General features: G+C 48.3%; 2 protein-coding genes across 8 annotated transcripts in view; one reads left to right on the forward strand and one right to left on the reverse strand.

Annotated features, from left to right (window-relative positions):
• Positions 1–166: 166 nt before the first annotated feature.
• Positions 167–14,014, reverse strand: JOSD1 (Josephin domain containing 1). Of its 2 annotated transcripts, none has more exons than XM_036296655.1 (5): positions 13,882–14,014; positions 12,763–13,580; positions 3,144–3,272; positions 2,837–3,031; positions 167–2,240 (listed from the first exon to the last, which is right to left on the reverse strand). In XM_036296655.1, exons 2-5 carry the CDS (start codon positions 12,945–12,947, stop codon positions 2,141–2,143), a joined length of 609 nt encoding a protein of 202 aa, XP_036152548.1. In that variant the 5' UTR covers positions 12,948–13,580; positions 13,882–14,014; the 3' UTR covers positions 167–2,140. The 2 variants fall into 2 exon arrangements, with proteins under 2 accessions (XP_036152548.1, XP_036152549.1); XM_036296656.1 differs by having other exon boundaries at positions 13,944–13,958.
• A 339-nt stretch (positions 14,015–14,353) lies between these two features.
• Positions 14,354–18,548, forward strand: part of GTPBP1 (GTP binding protein 1) — a 28,432-nt gene continuing 24,237 nt past the window's right edge. For 2 of the 6 annotated variants that reach the window (XM_036296653.1, XM_036296652.1), the window contains exon 1: positions 17,909–18,482. Coding sequence is in view for 3 of the 6 variants with exons in the window: in XM_036296649.1 (XP_036152542.1) it covers positions 17,650–17,841 (192 nt within the window). In the remaining 3 variants the exon portion in view is untranslated. Of the gene's footprint in view, positions 14,644–15,426; positions 17,842–17,908; positions 18,483–18,548 lie in introns of those variants that run through there. The other 4 variants (XM_036296649.1, XM_036296650.1, XM_036296648.1 and 1 more) reach the window with 4 other exon arrangements.

The raw sequence follows: 18,548 nt of genomic DNA on the forward strand, positions 1-18,548 counted from the left end.
TGCACCTCAAAACTTAGACCATTTTAGAAGGACAAAGACATGAACTGCCCCAAGCATAACATATCTCTAAAAGATGACTTGTGATTTTAGTGAATTCCTTCTAAAGCAGCATCATACATTTACTTTTTTTCCCTTTATGTACATAATTACAGAATTTAGGCAGACATGAGATTTACGTATGGAGTTTTCCACTTTTAATATTTGGTTAAACAAAATACATCTTCTGTAAACAAACCCAGCACAAGGCCAACAAAAACAGGGGTAGGGAAAGATAAAAGCAAGAAAAACAAAAAGCCTAGGGTCACCCCTTATGGGCATCAGGGTCAGGCCTGCTCCCTTCCTTAAAGGAAATAGGGCTTTTTGCCCTTAGGCATCAGCATGGGTCCCTGTTCCCAAGCACCAGATTGGATATGAACAGAGAAACCAGCCCTGAAATGTTTAAGTGTCTTTGCATATCCCATTGGCTCATGGACTCCAAGTACATGGGGACTCCTTTGAAGGGCCACTTGCACAGGCCCGAGCACACTGGAGGTTTCCTCCTCTTCTGAGGAAATGGCTTACTATCACTGACAGTGCCAATGGACCCAAGCTCCTGCTTACGACCATCAGCAAGGCTGGCTGGAACTTGTGGCTGGTGGTGGTTGGAATGTCATTGTGCAGGGATAAAGAGCTGTCTGTGGAGCCAAGCATGTCTGATGTAGAAAATGGTGCAAGAGATTGCAGTCAGTTGCTCAGACAGTGTAACGCAGTAGCCGCTTGGTGGCCTGTTACTCAGCATAAAAAACGGCCTTGTTGGATTGAAGATAAATGTGCAGAAAAAGTGCTGGTGTAAACATGCACTCCAGTCACAGTGGGGAGGAGAGCGCCTCAGCTTCATCCTGTTTCACTTGCTCAGGTTTGACATGCAAGCCCCAGGCTGGCTTTGCTGCTGGAGAGAAGTCTGGCTAGTGGAGCAGCTCTCAGGCCTGCCAAGACCATCGATCTGAAAGGCCTGGACGGGCCATCCCTGCCTGCCCGTCGGCCTTGAGGCAATACAACCACTTTGGAGACAAGCAGTGCTTCCCCTCCTTCTCTCATGTTTTCCAAAGTTAGGAGAAAAGGGGCCTACAACTATTTAAAGAGGTAGGGGTGGGTCAATCCTTCGTTGATTTGTAAAGAAAACTACAGAAAGATGACAGACCCAAGTCCTCTAACATAATACACATAACCACCTAACTTGAGGACTCTGCTCACTATAGTGACTCCCAGCCTAGGACTTCGATTCTAGCTGTTCTCTTCACAATACTTTCCTCACCCAACTATTTTAAACTAGTGGAATTTGATGTCGAAGGCAGGCTCATTTTTTCCTGATTTGGTCAGAGTGGGCCAACAGGAAAAACTGCCCTTATGCTTATGTGGTGCCCCAGAGCCTCCTAACTTAATGAAATGGCAGGGACACTGCTGGATGAGGCAGACAGGTTGCCTATGCCCGCCTGGTTTCGGCCATGTCTTCTTAGGTATCTAGCTCACCCTGTCATGCTAGAATGCTGCAGGATTCAGCCACTCTGAAATAGTAGAGAACTTTTCATTATAAAACGACAAGAATAGCCATAAACCATCCTTAAAAATAGGATAAGGGAAGGCATTGAGGGTTGCAGATGGCATGATGTAGTGCTGCTGGGGTTTTCGAGATGGTTCCTGAGACCTTTGCTCTGGGTCCTTCAAACCAGTCACACGAGCTTTGCATGTCCTGTGTCTTCAGACCCACTAGTTGCCAGGAAAGGGGAAATGGAGGCAGCATCTCCAGGTAAGTCAGAGCAGCAGTGAACTCCAGCAGAGCCTCTGTCAAGTCCTCAGAGGAAAGGGAAAAATAAGCTAGGGGACACCCCCCCTCTTTTTTTTCCTTGTCTCTTCAAATAAAACAAGGGTCTTCCATTGCTTGCCCTAAGCACAGAGTTCCTACCTTCCTTCCTTTCCCAGGAATGAGTAACGTTGGTTGGTTCTTGTAACATTTCACACCTCTGGCCTATTGCACACTGTCAAATCTGAGGGAAAAACCCGATGAGATGTCTGGGGAAGTGGCAAGGGCAGACCCAATGTATAGGGCACAGCACATCATGGAGGATTTAGGGGTCGAGGTGAGGGAAGCTTGGCAGAACTGTTACATATCAGCCCTCCAACTCTGATGGGCCTCCACCTCTTCTGGTACCACCAGCAGGAGTTCACAGTTCTTTCCTCGCAAATGATGTTTTAGAAATTTCCTATTGGGGGAAAAATACATGAAAGAGAGAATGAGATGCTGTTAAAATGGCAAATTCCAGTCTTGGGGCCGTATGTTCACCAGTAACCTCATCAATTTATACCCTTGACAATCCTAAAAAACACTCCCATGGTGATCTGCTCTTGGTGGGTTCCACTTTTGGTTACCCCTCAATCTGTCTAGTTAAGATTGCCAATATGAATTTCTGCTCCTAGCTTAAAGTAGCTAGCTCTGTGACAAACAGAACCAGCCGAAAGGACTTCTAATTGTGTGTGTGTGTGTGTGGGGGGGGGGGGGTTCTTCTTTGGGACGTTTAGTCCTCTCTGCCCTGAATGTCTTCCTTCCTCTGAACTGGCAGCTATACTGTCACAGCCAAGTGTAGATAAAATTACAAGCCAGTCCTGCCAGACCAGAGGATCAGTGTCCCAGGAGCTGGAGCTTCATGGACTATCAGAGATTCAGGTCTTTCAAATCTGAGACCTTAATGATTCTGAGTGAGGCAGGGAGAGGTCCAAGAAGCCAGGGATTTCAGGTCCTTTGCCAAATAATGAGAGAGGAGCCATAGGAGCCCACCCAGCACAGCAGCCACCACGGCACCTGAGCTCGCTCTCGCCTCCAATCCACTCGGGCGTCTTCAGCTTGGAGTCCAGGTTGTAGTAGGCACCGCCCACCTCTCGAACACAGATCCAGTGCTGCCTTTTGAGAGGCAACTTCAGTGGACCCCAGCTCAGGCTGGAGGGCAGATTCATGATGAAGCCCATGACATTAGTGAGAGCAATGGCACTGACATCCCTGCAGAAGAGGAACGGTGTCAGGTCCCCTGGCTGTCACACAACTGGCCTCCTACCTCCCCACGCAGCCCCTGCGTGCCAGTTCTCCTCAAGTCAAGCCTGGTTCAGATTACCTGCGCTTGTCCCACCAAACAGCTTCATAGCCTTTGGTCTGAAGTGCTGCCATAATGACGTTCACATCGTAGTTCCCATTTCCCAGCATGCTCTTCTTGTGGGGCGTCACCATGGTGTTTGGAGACAACCTACAGATGTGAAAGGAGGACTGAGACTTGTTGATCTGCTTAAGGCCTCCTGAGCCTGCACTACCAGAGACAGCACTTTAGGCCACTGTCCCCCAGAAGTTTGTTTACCCCATTCAAGTAAACTAACCAAGCTTCCAACCAAGTATTCTGCAGTCTGGGCTCTTACTGTCCAAGGATTACTTCTTTTTTAATGTAAAATAATAATTCACGACTGGCTGGTGTGGCTCAGTGGTTGAGTGTCAACCTATAAACCAGGAGGTCACCGTTTGATTTCCGGTCAGGACACATGCCCGGGGTTGCTGGGCTCCATACCTAGTGGAGAGCGTACAGGAGGCAGCCGATCAATGATTCTCTCTCATCACTGATGTTTTTAACTCTCTTTCTCTCTCTCTCCCCCTCTCTGGAATCAACAAAAATATAATAATAATAGTAATAATTCAGCAGTGATGGAGCCTCTTTGCCTGTCATTTAGAAAGTGTGTCAATGGACACAAAGTGTTCCATGAAGGCGTCTCGTTTATCCCCAGCCTACCCATTTCTGCCGCCTTTTCCTTGCTGATTTCTCTGCCCTGATATAAGCCAATGGAAAATAGTATTTGATATTTTCATTTGCATGGGTAGTATTTGTTACTGTTTTTTTATATTTAAGTGCTTTCCATTTAAAGCTTACACACTTGATAATCATTAATCATTTAATACTCAGGCCTACAGGAGCCCAGGCAGGTAACATAAATGTATGAATTGGGGCCAGGTATAAAGCAATAAAATGGAGTAAGGCCTAAATGAAACTGCATGCATGACCCATGTAAAGCATTCCAAATATACATGTGTATGTGTAAAATACTTAAGGATTTTTAAAAATTAAAACACAAAGAATCAATTGAAAGAAATTTTTGTGCCAAACAAAACTGCAGTCTGGTTTGCTCACCCAGCTGAAAGACATTTCTGGCCAGGCCTCTTAGCCACTCCTTCCCATCAAGGCAAGGTCAGTTCTATTACTTTCCAGTCCTATTACTTTGTTTCATAGGCTTGTCAGGCCAGGACCCGAGGAAAGGCCATCTTGAAGGAAAGGGCAGCACGTGTGGAGGAAGGGAAGTGTGGAATAAATGTGGAGCTGTCACCCTGGTCAGTGATGCTCAGTGCTTACAGCGTTGGCCTGAAGAGTCTTGGGTTCGATTCCTGGTCAAGGGCATATACCCGGTTTGCAGGTTCGATCCTGGGGCTATCAGGGCGAGTGCTGGAAGCAACCAAACAATGTGTCTCTCACACTGATGTTTCTCCTTCTCTTTCTCCTCAACTCCCCTTCCTCCCTTCCTCTCTAAAAATCAGGGGGAAAAATATCCTCAGGTGAGGATTAACAACAACAACAACAACAAAAAGCAGAGATAGGAGCTGCTAAATGCCATCTCCAAAAGAGAATGGAGACTTTAAGTCAATTCTAAAAACTTAAAAAATCTTATGAAAAGTAAAAAACTTGACGAACAAAAATAGAATCAGACATAGAAGCATGGAACAGATCATCTAACGCCGCGACCCTTTAATACGGTTCCTCATGTTGTGGTGACCCCCAACCGTAAAATTATTTTCGTTGCTACTTCATAACTAATTTTGCTACTGTTATGACTCGTAATGTAAATATCTGATATGCAGGATGTATTTTCATGGTTACAAATTGAACATAATTAAAGCATAGTGATTAATCAAAAAAACAATACGTAATTATATATGTGTTTTCCAATGGTCTTAGGCAACCCCTGTGAAAGGATCGTTCAATCCCTAAAGGGGTCGCGACCCACAGGTTGAGAACCGCTGATCTAACCTCAGAGAAGGCAGGGGAGGGGGAAGGGTAAGAGATCAACCAAAGGACTTGGATGCATGCAAATAAGCATAACCCATGGACACAGACAGTAGGAGGGTGAGGGCATGTGCTGGTGGGTGGGAACAGCAGGGAAGAGGTCAATGGGGGAAAAAGGAGACATATGTAATACTTTAAACAATAAATAATTTAAATTAAAAAAAAAGAGTAAAAAACTTCTCTATATACAGCAAACATACCAGATCATTTTTTCAGCATAAAACATATTCCTGCCACTGCTTAAACCCTCTAATGGCTCCCCAAACACTTAAAGACAACCTACACTACTTCCTCTGGCCTGCAAGGCCCTGGGGTCCTGCTGACCTCATTGCACCTCTTACCACACAGACCTCTGCTACTTGAGCACACCAGCTTTCTCACCGAGGGCCTTTGTACTCAATGGCTGCCACTGTCTGGAATAGTCTTCCCCTAGATCAGCGGTTCTCAGCCTGTGGGTCGCGACCCCTTTGGGGATCGAACAACCCTTTCACAGGGGTTGCCTAAGAGCATCAGAAAACACATTTTTACATAATTACATATTGTTTTTGTGATTAATCACTATGCTTTAATTATGTTCAATCTGTAGCAATGAAAATACATCCTGCATATCAGGTATTTACATTATGATTCAAAACAGTAGCAAAATTAGTTATGAAGTAGCAACGAAAATAATTTTATGGTTGGGGGTCACCACAACATGAGGAACTGTATTAAAGTGTCGTGGCATTAGGAAGGTTGAGAACCACTGCCCTAGATCATCACTTGGTCGGCTTGTTATTTGGGTCTCAAGTATTACTGCCTTAGATGCCTTTTCTGACAGTCCAAGCTTAGGTTTCTCCCAGTCGCTTCCTATTGTATCTACCTGCTTTAATTACAGCCCTTGTTATTACTGGACATGTCTTCTGATTGTCTGTTTTCCCACACTACAATGACAGCAGGGGGCGCAGCGGCCTTCTCTATCCTGTGAATGTTACATCACCAGGGCTCAAAGAGTGCTTAAAGAGTGTTGTCGAAATGTTCTCTGTATTTATTTTATCTTTTTCCCTGAAAATAGCAGTGGACCCTTAAAATGAAAAGAACTTATGTGCTTGTCTCCAGAACTAGCAAAAGGGTACCTGAAGACATTACATTCCACTCTGCAACCAAAATTTTTCTCTGTAATAACTACCATTTATTGGAAACTTCTGTGCCAAGCCCATGACATGCTTTCATATGTATCTAATTTAATCCTCACAATAAGCCCATAAGGCTATGAACTATTTACATTTTATAGGTTTAAAAAACTAAAAACAAACAAACCCAAAAACTAAAGTTTGAATGACTAACCCGATCACTTATCTTTCAAGTTTGAACGAGGATTCAAACTCAGATTTGTTGGAATCCAACGTGTGCCTGTTTTTTTTTTTAAATATGTCTTTATTAATTTCAGAGAGAGAAAGGAGAGACAGATAGAAACATCAATGATGACAATCATTGACTGGCTGCCTCCTGCATGCCTCACACTGGGGATTGAACCTGCAACCTGGACATGTGCCCTGACTAGGAATCGAACCATGACCTCCTGGTTCAAAGGTCGATGCTTAACCCTGAGTCACACCAACTGGGCAGTTGTGCCTGTCTTACAGCAAGGACCCAAGAACAGAGTGGTGGTGGCGGCAGGTTGATAAGAGGAAAGGCCAGCTGAGCCCCTGGGGCCGGGGCTTGAGATGTAGCTTAATAGGACAAAGGCTCTAGGTGGGTTCTTGGGCACTTGGATTAAATGCAAAAGCATATGAAAAAAAGCCCAGCTCAAGATAGATCGTTCTTTTCCTTTCACCAGTTTTTCAATAGCTTCTCATCCTTTCAGTGTCGTCTCTAGCCAGTGGATGCAGGGAAACTTCAACAAAGAAACTGCTGAGTCTTCCTCCTCTTTCACCACCTAAGTCCCTGCCAGGCTCAGACCTCAGAGCTGAGCTTTCCCAAGTGTGTTCCCAGCGGACCACAGAAAATATCTGATACAATGGCTGAAACAAGAAAACAGGTTTCCTGCAAGTTTTCTTGAACCCCTAATGTGCTAGTATTCACCTTGAGTCTTGAGGACATGTTTGATCACATAAATGTTATTTCTGGCCTCTCCTCTTTCATCCTACTTTCTGTTCCAAGTCAATCCTTTAGGCTCATCCTCGCACCCTATCTCCCCCATGGAATCTTTCCTGGCTCCTTTGTAATAGAAAAAGGAGGGAGATTGGGAGGAACTTCCATGCAGCATCAATGCCAATTGTGAGATTTAATCTCCATGCCTATTAGCTTATCTGTAAAAATGGGAATGATTCCTATCTTAGAGGACCACTGAAGAATGCAGTTTTTTTTCATAAATGTGCAAATAGTAAATTCCTGAAGGAAATGGCTCTTCTACTCTGTGTCCCTCACAGCTAGGCACTGGCAATTGAGTAAACATGTGTTGGTCAAACTGATCAATACAGGAAATGCCAAGGATGGCTTCCATCTCGTTCCCAGAGTGGTTATTTGAACAAGTGGGACCTACCCAGTTTACCTACGACACTAGCACTTGCTTTTATGTTAATAGTTGTGTCAGCTACTTTTATAAGCTTTATCACTTAATCCTTCCAACAATCTTGAAATAGAGATTAATCCCATAGTGTAAATAAGAAAACTACGTACAAAGAGGTTACAATGATTTGCTCAGTCATGTACAGCTAGCGAGGGGCAGAGGTAGGATTCAATTTCCTAACTCTGAACAGAACTAAGGCTACACTGAACAGCCTCCTGGATATTTCGATACACTGGCCCCACTGAATTCCTTAAGATCTTGTTCTGTTTCAGTCGATTGTTTTCTTGAGACTCCCTGGTAAATTCTTGTTCAGAACGGACTCTCTTTAATTTCATTAGAAATTCTGGGCCACAAAGCAGGTTTCTCACTGTTGTCACAGCCAAGAGGTTGTTAGATCTGAAGTGATCTACAAGTGAGAAGATAGGCTCCAGTCCAGGTCTCACACCTCAGGTAAGTTCCAGATGCTCCCCACGTGGTTGTCACTGTGTCTGGCTATGCTGATGAGTTCAGATTTTAAAGAAAAGTAGATGTGGAGACATTCATTCATATTCCTTTTCTCCCATAATTATTATTTTCCTTTTTATCAGGGCTGAAGAGATGTGACATTAGAAAATATGACTTCCTGATGTCTTTAAATTATGAAGTGTAAAGTACAGATCACAGAAGTGCTCTGTAGTAGATGTTGGCCATGACGGTGATGGTGATGATGTTTGGCCCTTGGATGAGATAATTCAAATCTCTAGGGGTTAACACTTAACAACATCTTTTCTCAATTTACAACCACCATACCTTTACTTTTTAAAAAATTGATTTTAGAGAAAGGGAGGGAGAAAGAAAGAGAAACATCAATTGCCTCCTGCATGCACCCTCACCTTTAGTGTATGAGACAAAACTCTAACCAACCAAGCCACAGCAGCCAGGGCACAACCACCAAAGCTTTATATGTGGCTCCTTCCTATTAAATGGCTTAGCGACCATTTAATAGGAAGGCAGGAGGACTTCCCCTCTATGGTAGGGAATGCTGGTTGCTCATCATTATCTACAATCTTTGTTTTTTCCAGGTTGCATTAGATTTTTTTCCCTAGTACCAAGCTAATTTTCATCTATTTAGATTTTAGCAGCTATTTTGAGAGGGAAACACATACTTAGCTGCAAGAACATTTGATCATTGAAAAATTAAGATGAATCTAGTGAAAATGTTTGAGACCTGAGGATTTTCAAAATAACTTTGCAAAGCTGCTGCCTTATTTAACTTCTAAGTCCTTTCTTTTCAAAGCATAGATGTACATGATAAAATGAGATCAAATATCCACATGAATATTATTTCTATCTTTTCTCTAATTTCACATGTTGAAAACTGACCCTTTCGTGCCTTTTTTTGCTATCACTGTAGACTACCACTATCTCCAAATCTTGGACCCAGCCTGCCACACCTCTGACTCCTCTCTTCCTCGTCCCCATGTTGCTACCAAGTCATTAGCTTAGTTCTTTCTAAGTTCCTATTCATTTTTATTCCAAACATGAGTCATTTCATAGGCACAACTGTACTGAAACTCCACCCTGCTTTTGTATTTCTCCTTTATCTGGCTAAAATTCAACTGCTACGAAGAACTTCCTTCTCAACAAATGGCATTAATGAAATTTTTTCTCATTTCTTACTATTCATTAGTCACATCTTCACAAAAGCAAAGAACTTTAGATCTGGGAATTTAAAATTATCTAGTAAAACCTGTCAACTTTACTGTTCTTTCTGTTAGGACCCAAATAGATCATCTTTTCTTTTAGATTGTTCTAAATTCCATGCTTCTAATCGGAGTCTGTTCTCAAGGCCTGGCCAATGTGTATCTCCGAGATGTACCTCTCAGCGGCTGAATTCTTTTCAACTTGTTTTCTCTACAGTGCCCAGCAGTGCCTGGTACACTGCAGGCAGCCAGTAAATGTTTATTTAAAAAATTCAATTTTTTCTCTCTCACCTCTTTCTCCTTTGCTTTTTCCTCGAATCCCTTTCATGCCTTTTTTTTTTGGTTTCTATTCATCCACACAGAATCTTTCCATACAAAACAGTCTATATAGAATTCTTGGAGTGGGGACAGAGTATATTCTCTTTGTGTACAGAGTTGCTATTACTTTAAGGTGGATCTTTACATTGTGCTGCTAGGGAAGTGGGGAGTGTAGTACAATTTGCTAAAAGCAAGTTCTATTCCTTTAAAGCCAGGAATAGAACTCTGGTTCCATGTTAATGTTTATCAAGTATTTAGCATTCTTTCATTCAGGGAAAACAGCTAAAAGAGCCCCACTATTATTTACAGTTTATAATCATAGTCCACATCTTTAGACCCAGACCCAACTTACTAGCAGAGTGAACAGCTACTGATGATATAATTGTTCTGACACTCCTTTCCAATACTCAGGGAGCCAACAGAGCAGTTAGGAGGCCCAGCAGTTACAAAGCTTGGGTCCAAATCTTGCCATTAATAGCTCTGTGCTGCCCTGATCGGTTTGGCTCAGTGGATAGAGCGTCGGCCTGGGGACTGAAGGGTCCCGGGTTCGATTCTGGTCAAGGGTATGTGCCTTGGTTGCGGGCACATCCCCAGTAGGAGGTGTGCAGGAGGCAGCTGATCGATGTGTCTCTCTCATCAATGTTTCTAACTCTCTATCCCTCTCCCTTCCTCTCTGTAAAAAATCAATAAAATTTATTTTTTTTAAAAAATAGCTCTGTGCCATGATTTTCTCATCTGAAAAAATGGGAAATAACAGAACCTATCTTTTAAAATCAATGTGAGGAATGACTTAACACAAGGAAACAGTGCTTTGCACAGAGTGAGCGTTCATCTGTGTTAGTGATTGTCATTTCAGATTGGGGCCAAATTTAAAGAAGTGAAAAACTTGTGAATGAACACACAGAATCTTGACTGTTGAAATTTACTAGTGAGTGAAATGGGGCAGATTGCTTAAACTGAATCCTTGGATCAATATAATAAGGTTGTTGCAAGATTGCTACATATTGCCCTAGCCAGTTTGGCTCAGTGGACAGAGCCTCTGCCAGAGGACTGAAGGGTCCCAGGTTCGATTCCAGGCAAGGGCATGTACCTCAGTTGCATGCTGGACCACTGGCCCTGACTGGGGTGCGTGTGGGAGGCAGCTAATCGATGTATCTTTCTCACATTGATGGTTCTCATTCTCTGTCTCACTCCCTCCCTTCCACTCTCTAAAAAAAAAAAAATTAATGGTGAGGATAACAAACAAAGATTGCTACATATTACCAAGTACTGTACAAAGCACATTCAACTACTCACTGTGAGTCCTTTCCTTCTCCCTAGATTTAGGTTAGAAAATAATTCGCAAATATCCAATTAAAAAATATGAATTAAAAAAATATGAATGGCTGGTGAAAAGAAGCAGTGTAATGGATTGGCCTCCTTTCTACTCTTTTCAGTTTCATGACTTGATGATCTGAGACAAATTATCTCACTTGCCAGGGCCCGATTCCTGAAGAGAGGTAATTCTATTTGCCAGGTAATGGCCATAACGCAAATGACACATTTGCACCGCTAAGGCATAACTATGGTTATTATTGGCAGAGGAAAACAATTTACTCTCACTATAATTTTGTCAACACCCTGGGATTAACATTCCTTTAAGAGAGGTCTATGGTTCTTTCAGGGTAAAAAGTCTACACCTATGTGGGACCCTTCCCCTCCCTGCGTGGGAGTCCACTCTGTGGGACTCTTTCCCTCTCCCCATGGGGGAGTCTGTACTTGTTCTTCAATAAATCTCCACCTTTGCTATACTACAAAAAAAAAGTCTACACCTATGGACTTTCACCCCAAAATAGATTGTTTCCAGTTGTGATACAGGCCCTTATGGCGCAATAATTTTATCTCTGAGTGAAGGGAGAAAAGGGTCTTCTGAAACTGCCAACATGCACTGCTTAAAGAATTCTTCCGCTTTATCTGCACTGAGAGCCGAGGAGGCCTTAACACTTTCTGGCTGGAGGAATCAGACAGGCTCACTGCTGTGGGCTGCAGACGTGCTGACATGATCTGATGATCTGAGATGTATTATCTCACCTGCCAGGGCCCCATTTCCTCAAGAGAATTCCTTCTGCAGGAACAAATTCTCAAACCCTTTGGTAAAAGAATTTCAGAGCATCACAGCAGAGAGGGAAAAGCGGAACTTCTATAACCTGTCAGATAGCATCAGTAAGAAAGGGTATCTAGAATGAAGTAAAAAAGGGAGGGGATCAAGAGTCAGCTTCACATCATGGCTTTGCTGCTTAGAAACTATTTGGACAATTTACCTGACCTTTCTGCCTGTTTCTCCACCAGTAAAACGGAAACAGGAGACCACCGTGGGGAGGGCAGCACAAAACAGTATGTGAAAAGCACAAAGGCTAGCACATGGTCTCAAAGAAAGGCTGAGCCCTGTGTATACACCTTTCTTTCCTTTTTAAAAAGATATTTACTGATTTCAGAGAGGAAGAGGGAGCGAGAGATAGAAACATCAATGATGAGAGAAAATCATTCACGGGCTGCCTCCTACACGCCCCCCACTGGGGATCGAGCCCACAACCCAGGCATGTGCCCTGACCAGGAATCCAACTGACCGCCTAGTTCAGACACCTTTCTAGAGAACCCACAACATCCCCTCTCCGGTGACAGGTGACTGAGCAGTACTCATCCGGGCCCCTTCTAGACTGTTAAGTCCTGAGGGGCAGGACTCGAGAGGCATCAGACAGCACAGCGGTCACCGGCGCAGGCACACACCTGAACTCAAACTTGGCTCCACCTCTGGTTGCGTTTGCTACCCGGGCAAATCACCGCGCTTCTCTGGGCCCTGCCTTCGTCTACGACAGGGAAAGAACAGCGTGTGTCCCACGGCATTGCGGATGCTCTCAGCACCGCGCCTGGCCCGCCAGTGTGCAACGAAAAGGAGCGGCTCTCTCTCCCACCCTGGGTCCCTCACTCATCCCCGTTAACAGGATCTCGCTGACGATACTTTCGGTTGGAAGGTGAAGGCAACGAGACGCCGCTCCACCCGCAGACACAGCAAAAAGTCCCCAGAAACCACGCAGCGGGGCCCTACCTCTGGAAAATCTCCTGCAGCGTCTCCCGGCTGAAGGCGCCGCTGTCCTGGAAGACGTTGTTGAGCGCGTGCAGGGCGCAGAGCTCGCGGCGCTGCTTCTCGTGGTAGATCCGGGGGGGCGCGGCCTGGGGCGGCTCCGGGGACTCGGACTTGGCCTTGTCTCCCCGCCATGGCACGCAGCTCATGGTTCCCGTCGCGGGCTCCGGAGAGGGCTGAAAACACCCCTCCCCCCGAGGAAGAGGGCGCGCTTCGCAGTCTGTCCGGATTCCTGAGGTCCACCTTAGTTTCCGGTGCCCATGATTTATGCTTTGTCACGGGGAGAAAGACGGGAATCACCAGGAAAAACAACCCACCTCTTCTCGATAGAAAAGTAACTTTTGAATTAGTGTTTTTCACCACTAACGTCAAAGTGCAGAATTTAAAAAAAAAACAACATAGAAAAACCTAAGGCCTTGCTCCCTTGCCCCGCCCTCCCCACCCGCCCCCCTCGGGAAAAACCCCCACGGTTTTCTTGCTGTGTTTTCCTTTGTACGAGCCAACCGGGCCTCAGCGCAGGAAGACGGGGCGGACCCGGTCACACCGCTCCTTCTCTTCCATTTCTTCCGGGCCACGGCGCCACTGACTCGGGAGGCAAGGCCCAGGTGGCGCATAAAACGCAAAATCCGAGCTAGCGAGGGCCGGCCGGCGTGGGAGGGCGGGCAGCGCCGGGGCCTCCGAGGCGCCTCTCCATGCCCGCGGGTGCGGTGGGCCCCGCGGGGCGCGAGCCGAGGCGGGCGCGGCTCCCTCGGAAGCGCGGACTCTCACCTTCTCGCGCGGCCCTGCGGGGGAGACAACCCGGTCAGCTGCGGCGGTCGCACGGGCCCCGCGGAGGACCAGGCGGCCCGGGAGGTGGCGCGGCGGGTCCGGCCCCGGCCCGAGGGAAGGTCCTGCGCGGGGACGGGCCGACCCGCGAGGGGTGGAGCCCCACCATTCTCCTCACCCTCGGGGGCCCACCCGTCTCGCCGCCCCCACCCAGACCTCCCCGCCGGTCACGTGAGTGCCAGCCGCGGGGCCCTCCCGCACCCCCCCACACCCCGGCCCCCGCGCCCACTCGCGTCCGCGCCGCGGGCCGCCCCTCACCGCGGCCGGCCGCCCCCTGGACTGCGGGCCGCCACCTGGGCCGCGCTCCGGAGCGCGCGCACCTGAGCCCAACGTCAGCGCCCACGCCCAGCGCGTGCTCCGGAAACGCCCTCCCGCGCCGCGCGGCCCCGCCCCGCCGCGGCGTCACGTCGAGGGCAGCCTGACGTCACGGCGCAGCGGTGGGGGCCGCGGCCTCGCGCGCCGGCTGGCGGGCTCCTGTAGCGTTGGGAGCCCGGGTCGGCGCGGGGTTTCTCCGCTCCGGGCCTCCCTGGGCTCGCTGGGCGGGGCGATTGCGGGAGTCCCGCCTCGGCGCCCGCCGCGCCCGGGCCCGCCCCTCCCCCGGGCGTCGGCGCCGTCCCGGGCGGTGACCCAGCCCGCGGCGGCACTTGGCGGCCTCCCCACCCGCCCCTCTCGCCGGCCGGGTTGGCTTAGGGCCTGAGCCCTTGGGCGGAGGCTTCCGCCGCCGCGGCCCAGCTCCTCCCGCGCTGACCGCTCTGTGTTGGTCCAGCGAGCGGTTCGCCGGGGGATTGCAAAGCACCGTCACGGCGCTCGGGCGCCGATTCTCTCGGGGAAGGGCCCGACCGCGCCGCACTCCCGGGAGCGCCGAGGCTGTCCCGCTTCGAGCGGAGGGGAGAGTGCGACCCCCGGCCCTCGGTGTCCTATTCGGTTCACTGCGCTCAGCCACGGTCTCGTCCCCCCGGCGGCAGCCTCGGAGCTCCCCTGGGCTTCCTGAGGCCCGTCCAGCGCCTTGTGCGCCGGCAGGTAAACGCAGTCCCGCGTGGATTCCCCCCTCGGCTGCCCCGAGGGCATGTGGAAGGCAGGCATCACCACATATTCACTGTCCACTTGAGCTGCCCTCCTTTTGGAATTTTGTTCAGGAAATTGGAAAAACAGTAAGAGATCACGCTTACAATTCCGTCACTTCTTCAGCCTGCTTCGACAGCACCCAACACCATTACACCCAACAGTTACCGCTGAGCACGTTTGAGGGCCCACGAGGGGGTAGGGAGTCCTCCAGGCAACTTTTGGATTACCTTAAATGTTTGTAATTTGTAAGCCTGCTAAGGGTTACAGATATATTTACATAAGATTAGTTATCGAGGCTTGCTTGCCAGCACTGTTCTAGGTGCTTCACAAATATGACCTTATTTTCCGCTGACTATTCTGTGAGGTAGGTATTTTTTTTTCTTTCTTTTTAGAGGCGAGAACTGACGCTCAGGTTAATTCACTTGCTCTAGGCCACATAGCTAGTAAGTAGTGGATCCAAATGGGAACGCAGGCTCTATCTAACCTGTCTTTAGAAAAAGGATGTAAAGATGGGTAGGGAATTCCCTTCATAAAAATGTGACTTTGGACTTCTCTATTTAAGAAACACCTACTCTGCGAATAGGACAGAGTCCTATGATGAGAAGAGCATGCTTAAAAAAAAAAAAGTTTCCATTGATTTCAGAAAGAGGAAGGGAGAAGGGGAGAGAGATTGGAAACGTCAATGATGAGAATCATTGATCTTGATCGGCTGCCTCCTGCCCGCCCCCTACTGGGGCTCAGCCCGAAACTCATGCCTGTGTCCTGACTGGGAATCGAAGGGTGACCTCTTGGTCCAACCACTGAGCCACACCTGCCGGGCAAGAGCATGATTTCAAGTATCCCATCATGTGCCAGCACATTCTGAACTTGAACTCTTTCTGGACAAGCCAGTTTATTAGTAAAATATTAAATAGCAATTATTATCCTAAAGTACAATGCCTTGATATTTTGCTTTCCTGACAAATCATATTTTACTTGTAACTACCTCATAGAGAAATATATAGGGTAGTGGTGAACAATTTAGCCAATCACAAAGGAAAAAACACATTCGAAGAACTAGTACCAAGACATTGGGAGGTGGGTGACTTCTTGCCCAGGGTTCCCAGCTGTGTTTGTACACATAAGACTTGAAAACAGGAACAAGACGAGGTTGCCACTTTCCTTTCGGTTGGATCCCGGAAACTGCAAGCCACTTTGAACCCTGCCTTTTTGTTCACTAAATCCTGTATTCCAAACCCTAAATCTTGGACATGTTACCTTCTCAAGCGGCTACTTGCTTGCTTGCTACCTGGGACCAGTGGCCTACTCCCCAATTTCATTAAGCTTTTCAGATTTTTGAAACAGGAATTCAAGATACTAAAACTTTGTTGATGGTGTTTTGGATTGGGGCTTTCCACAAGTGGTGATACTGAAAAAATCATCCGTAGGAAACTACCTTAAACAGACCCTAGCTAGATCTCAGCTCCACTGTTCGTAAATGTGGTGAGGTGTGTTAAAGAACAGAAGTTCAACCCCGGTAAATTTGAAGATCTAATTGGCTTTATTAAATGATTCATGAATTGGCAACTCATCTAGTAAATAGAAGGGAGCCCCAAGTAGTTGTACAAAACGGAAGGTTTTTATAGGCAGGAGGGTGGGTCAACGAGGTTAAAAGAATGGGTTGTTTCAGACTAGGTCAACTTCCTTTGCGAGAAGGCAGAGGGATCTTTTCAGGCAGCTTACCTCACCAGAAGAGCAACACCCACCATAATGTCTCCCCTTGCCCATGGCCAGGGGATGCTAATAACTTTATCTGGCCCAGTTTCCTATAAGAATCTTGCACTTTGTAGTACTCAGCACAGGTCTCTTATTTACAAGGTGGGATGCTGCACAATTCATGAATCACTAAAAAAGCCAATTAGATCTTTAAATTTATTTGGTTGAATTTTGTTTTGTTTTTTAACAGATTCTTTTCCTGCCCTGCCACTTAAAAAGGCTCTGTGACCTTGGGAAAGTTTGGCTTCTCAGTTCTTCAGCTACGTGATTTTTTTAAAGTACAGATGGTTGTAAAATCAATCAAATTGCTGATTGATTTAAAATTCCACTCGTGGGAGAGAATGAAACTGCATATTGAGTCTTGGTGAAGCTTACCACAGTGATTCCATTTTGGGTCTATTTTTAACAGGTGCTTCTGGCTTCTGTTAAGCTGGCTGCCTCTACTGTCTTCTCCGCAGAAGACAGTGAATGGAGAATTCTCCCTAAGGTCAGCGTTTCATTAATTGCCTCGCTCTGGCTGCTATAGTATCCCAGGCATCGATCCAATCCTACTATCAAAATTGCCCGGAGATGGCCAGCAGGTCGGACCTCGGTCTTCCAGGGACTGCCCCGAGTCACTGAGTGGAGTGGGACGCGCCTTGAGCAGTTTACTATCTCCGTGGGCGGTGGCCCAAGGCGCGGGACCTATCCGATGACCGGATTGGGCCTTGCCCCTGTCCATCATCCGACGGCTCTGGGCGCCGACTGTTTTGCCGTAAGATTTGGAAGTTGAGCACCGCCTCTGGAAACGAGGGGCGTGAAGATTGGCGAAGGTAAACGTTGTGCGTATTTTTCTCCTCATTGGATGGCTACTGTGTCAGTCATACTCTCCGCTGCTCCCGTTGGCGGGAAGGCTCCGGGCTGGTGGCGTGGACACAGTGCAGCCCCGCCCAAGTTGCGATCCGGGCGCGTGACGTCTCAGATATTTGTTGTTGGGGTTTGGGCCTCATTAATTATTCATTAAGCCCTTGAAAGGGCTGTAGCGATTGGTGGCTGGGAAGCCTGGTCGATTGTTTCTTAGCTAGAGATAGGTGTCGCCCTCTACGCGGCCGAAGAAGTTTCGCATAAATTATTCCGATGAGGTGTGGGGCGGGGCTACGCATAGATTAGGCAAATGAGCAGGGGAGGGACGCGAGGCCGGGTACGAATGAGCCTAAGTTATTAAAGATGGCGGCGGAGCGGAGTCGCTCCCCGATGGACTCGCCGGTCCCGGCCTCTATGTTCGCCCCCGAGCCCAGCTCCCCGGGGGCGGCCAGGGCCGCGTCGGCTGCCGCCCGGCTCCACGACGGCTTCGACTCGGACTGCAGCGAGGACGGCGAGGCGCTCAATGGCGAGCCGGAGCTGGACCTCACCAACAAGGTAGGCCCGGGCGCCGGCATCGGCACTAAATGGGACCAGGTGCCCAGGGGGCCCGGCGGTGGGCCGAGCCGTTTCCCGGGCGACAGAGGGGGCGGGAGCGGGGGCGGGAGGAGCCGAGCCCGCCCACCTGCCGGTGGGGACAGCGCCGGGGGTTCCCGAGCGATGGGTGGCCCCGTGCGGCCCCCCCACCGCCGTCCTTCTCCCAGCGGCTCCGATCCCCTCCCGCCGCCCGGCTCCCGGGGAGATCACAACCCCTCGGCTCCGCCACGTGGAACTCGGGTGCCCGACACCGGCAGCGCCCCGCGCGGTGCCACCTCCTCCGATACCGAGGGGGGCCCGCTGCACTGTCCGTGGCAGCGAGGGTCGGCGGTGGCTTGGGAGCGGGAGTGGAGGCGCGGGAGGATCAGGCCGTCCGAAGCGAAGCGGGAGGCGTCTCTTCCTGGTGTCGGGAAAGGAAACAGAAAGTAGTGGCTCAGTCGGGGAGAAGGATGTCCGAGCTGTGTCCACTTTGCCAATCCACCCAAAACAACATTGAAAGAGGGACTTGACCTGTCACCTCGCCATCCTGGGAGTGGAACACAACCTGTACGAATGCAGTAATGAAGGCCGTTTCAAATCGTGTCCTCTGAGCTCCCGAGAAGGTGGGCAGGAGTTATGGTCTGACCACCTGCTGGGCATTGTGGGCGATGAAAATTAAGTATAAGATG

The sequence above is a fragment of the Myotis myotis genome, unplaced genomic scaffold, assembly GCF_014108235.1.
Source record: "Myotis myotis isolate mMyoMyo1 unplaced genomic scaffold, mMyoMyo1.p scaffold_m19_p_3, whole genome shotgun sequence".
In the NCBI taxonomy this organism is placed as follows: Eukaryota; Metazoa; Chordata; class Mammalia; order Chiroptera; family Vespertilionidae; genus Myotis; species Myotis myotis.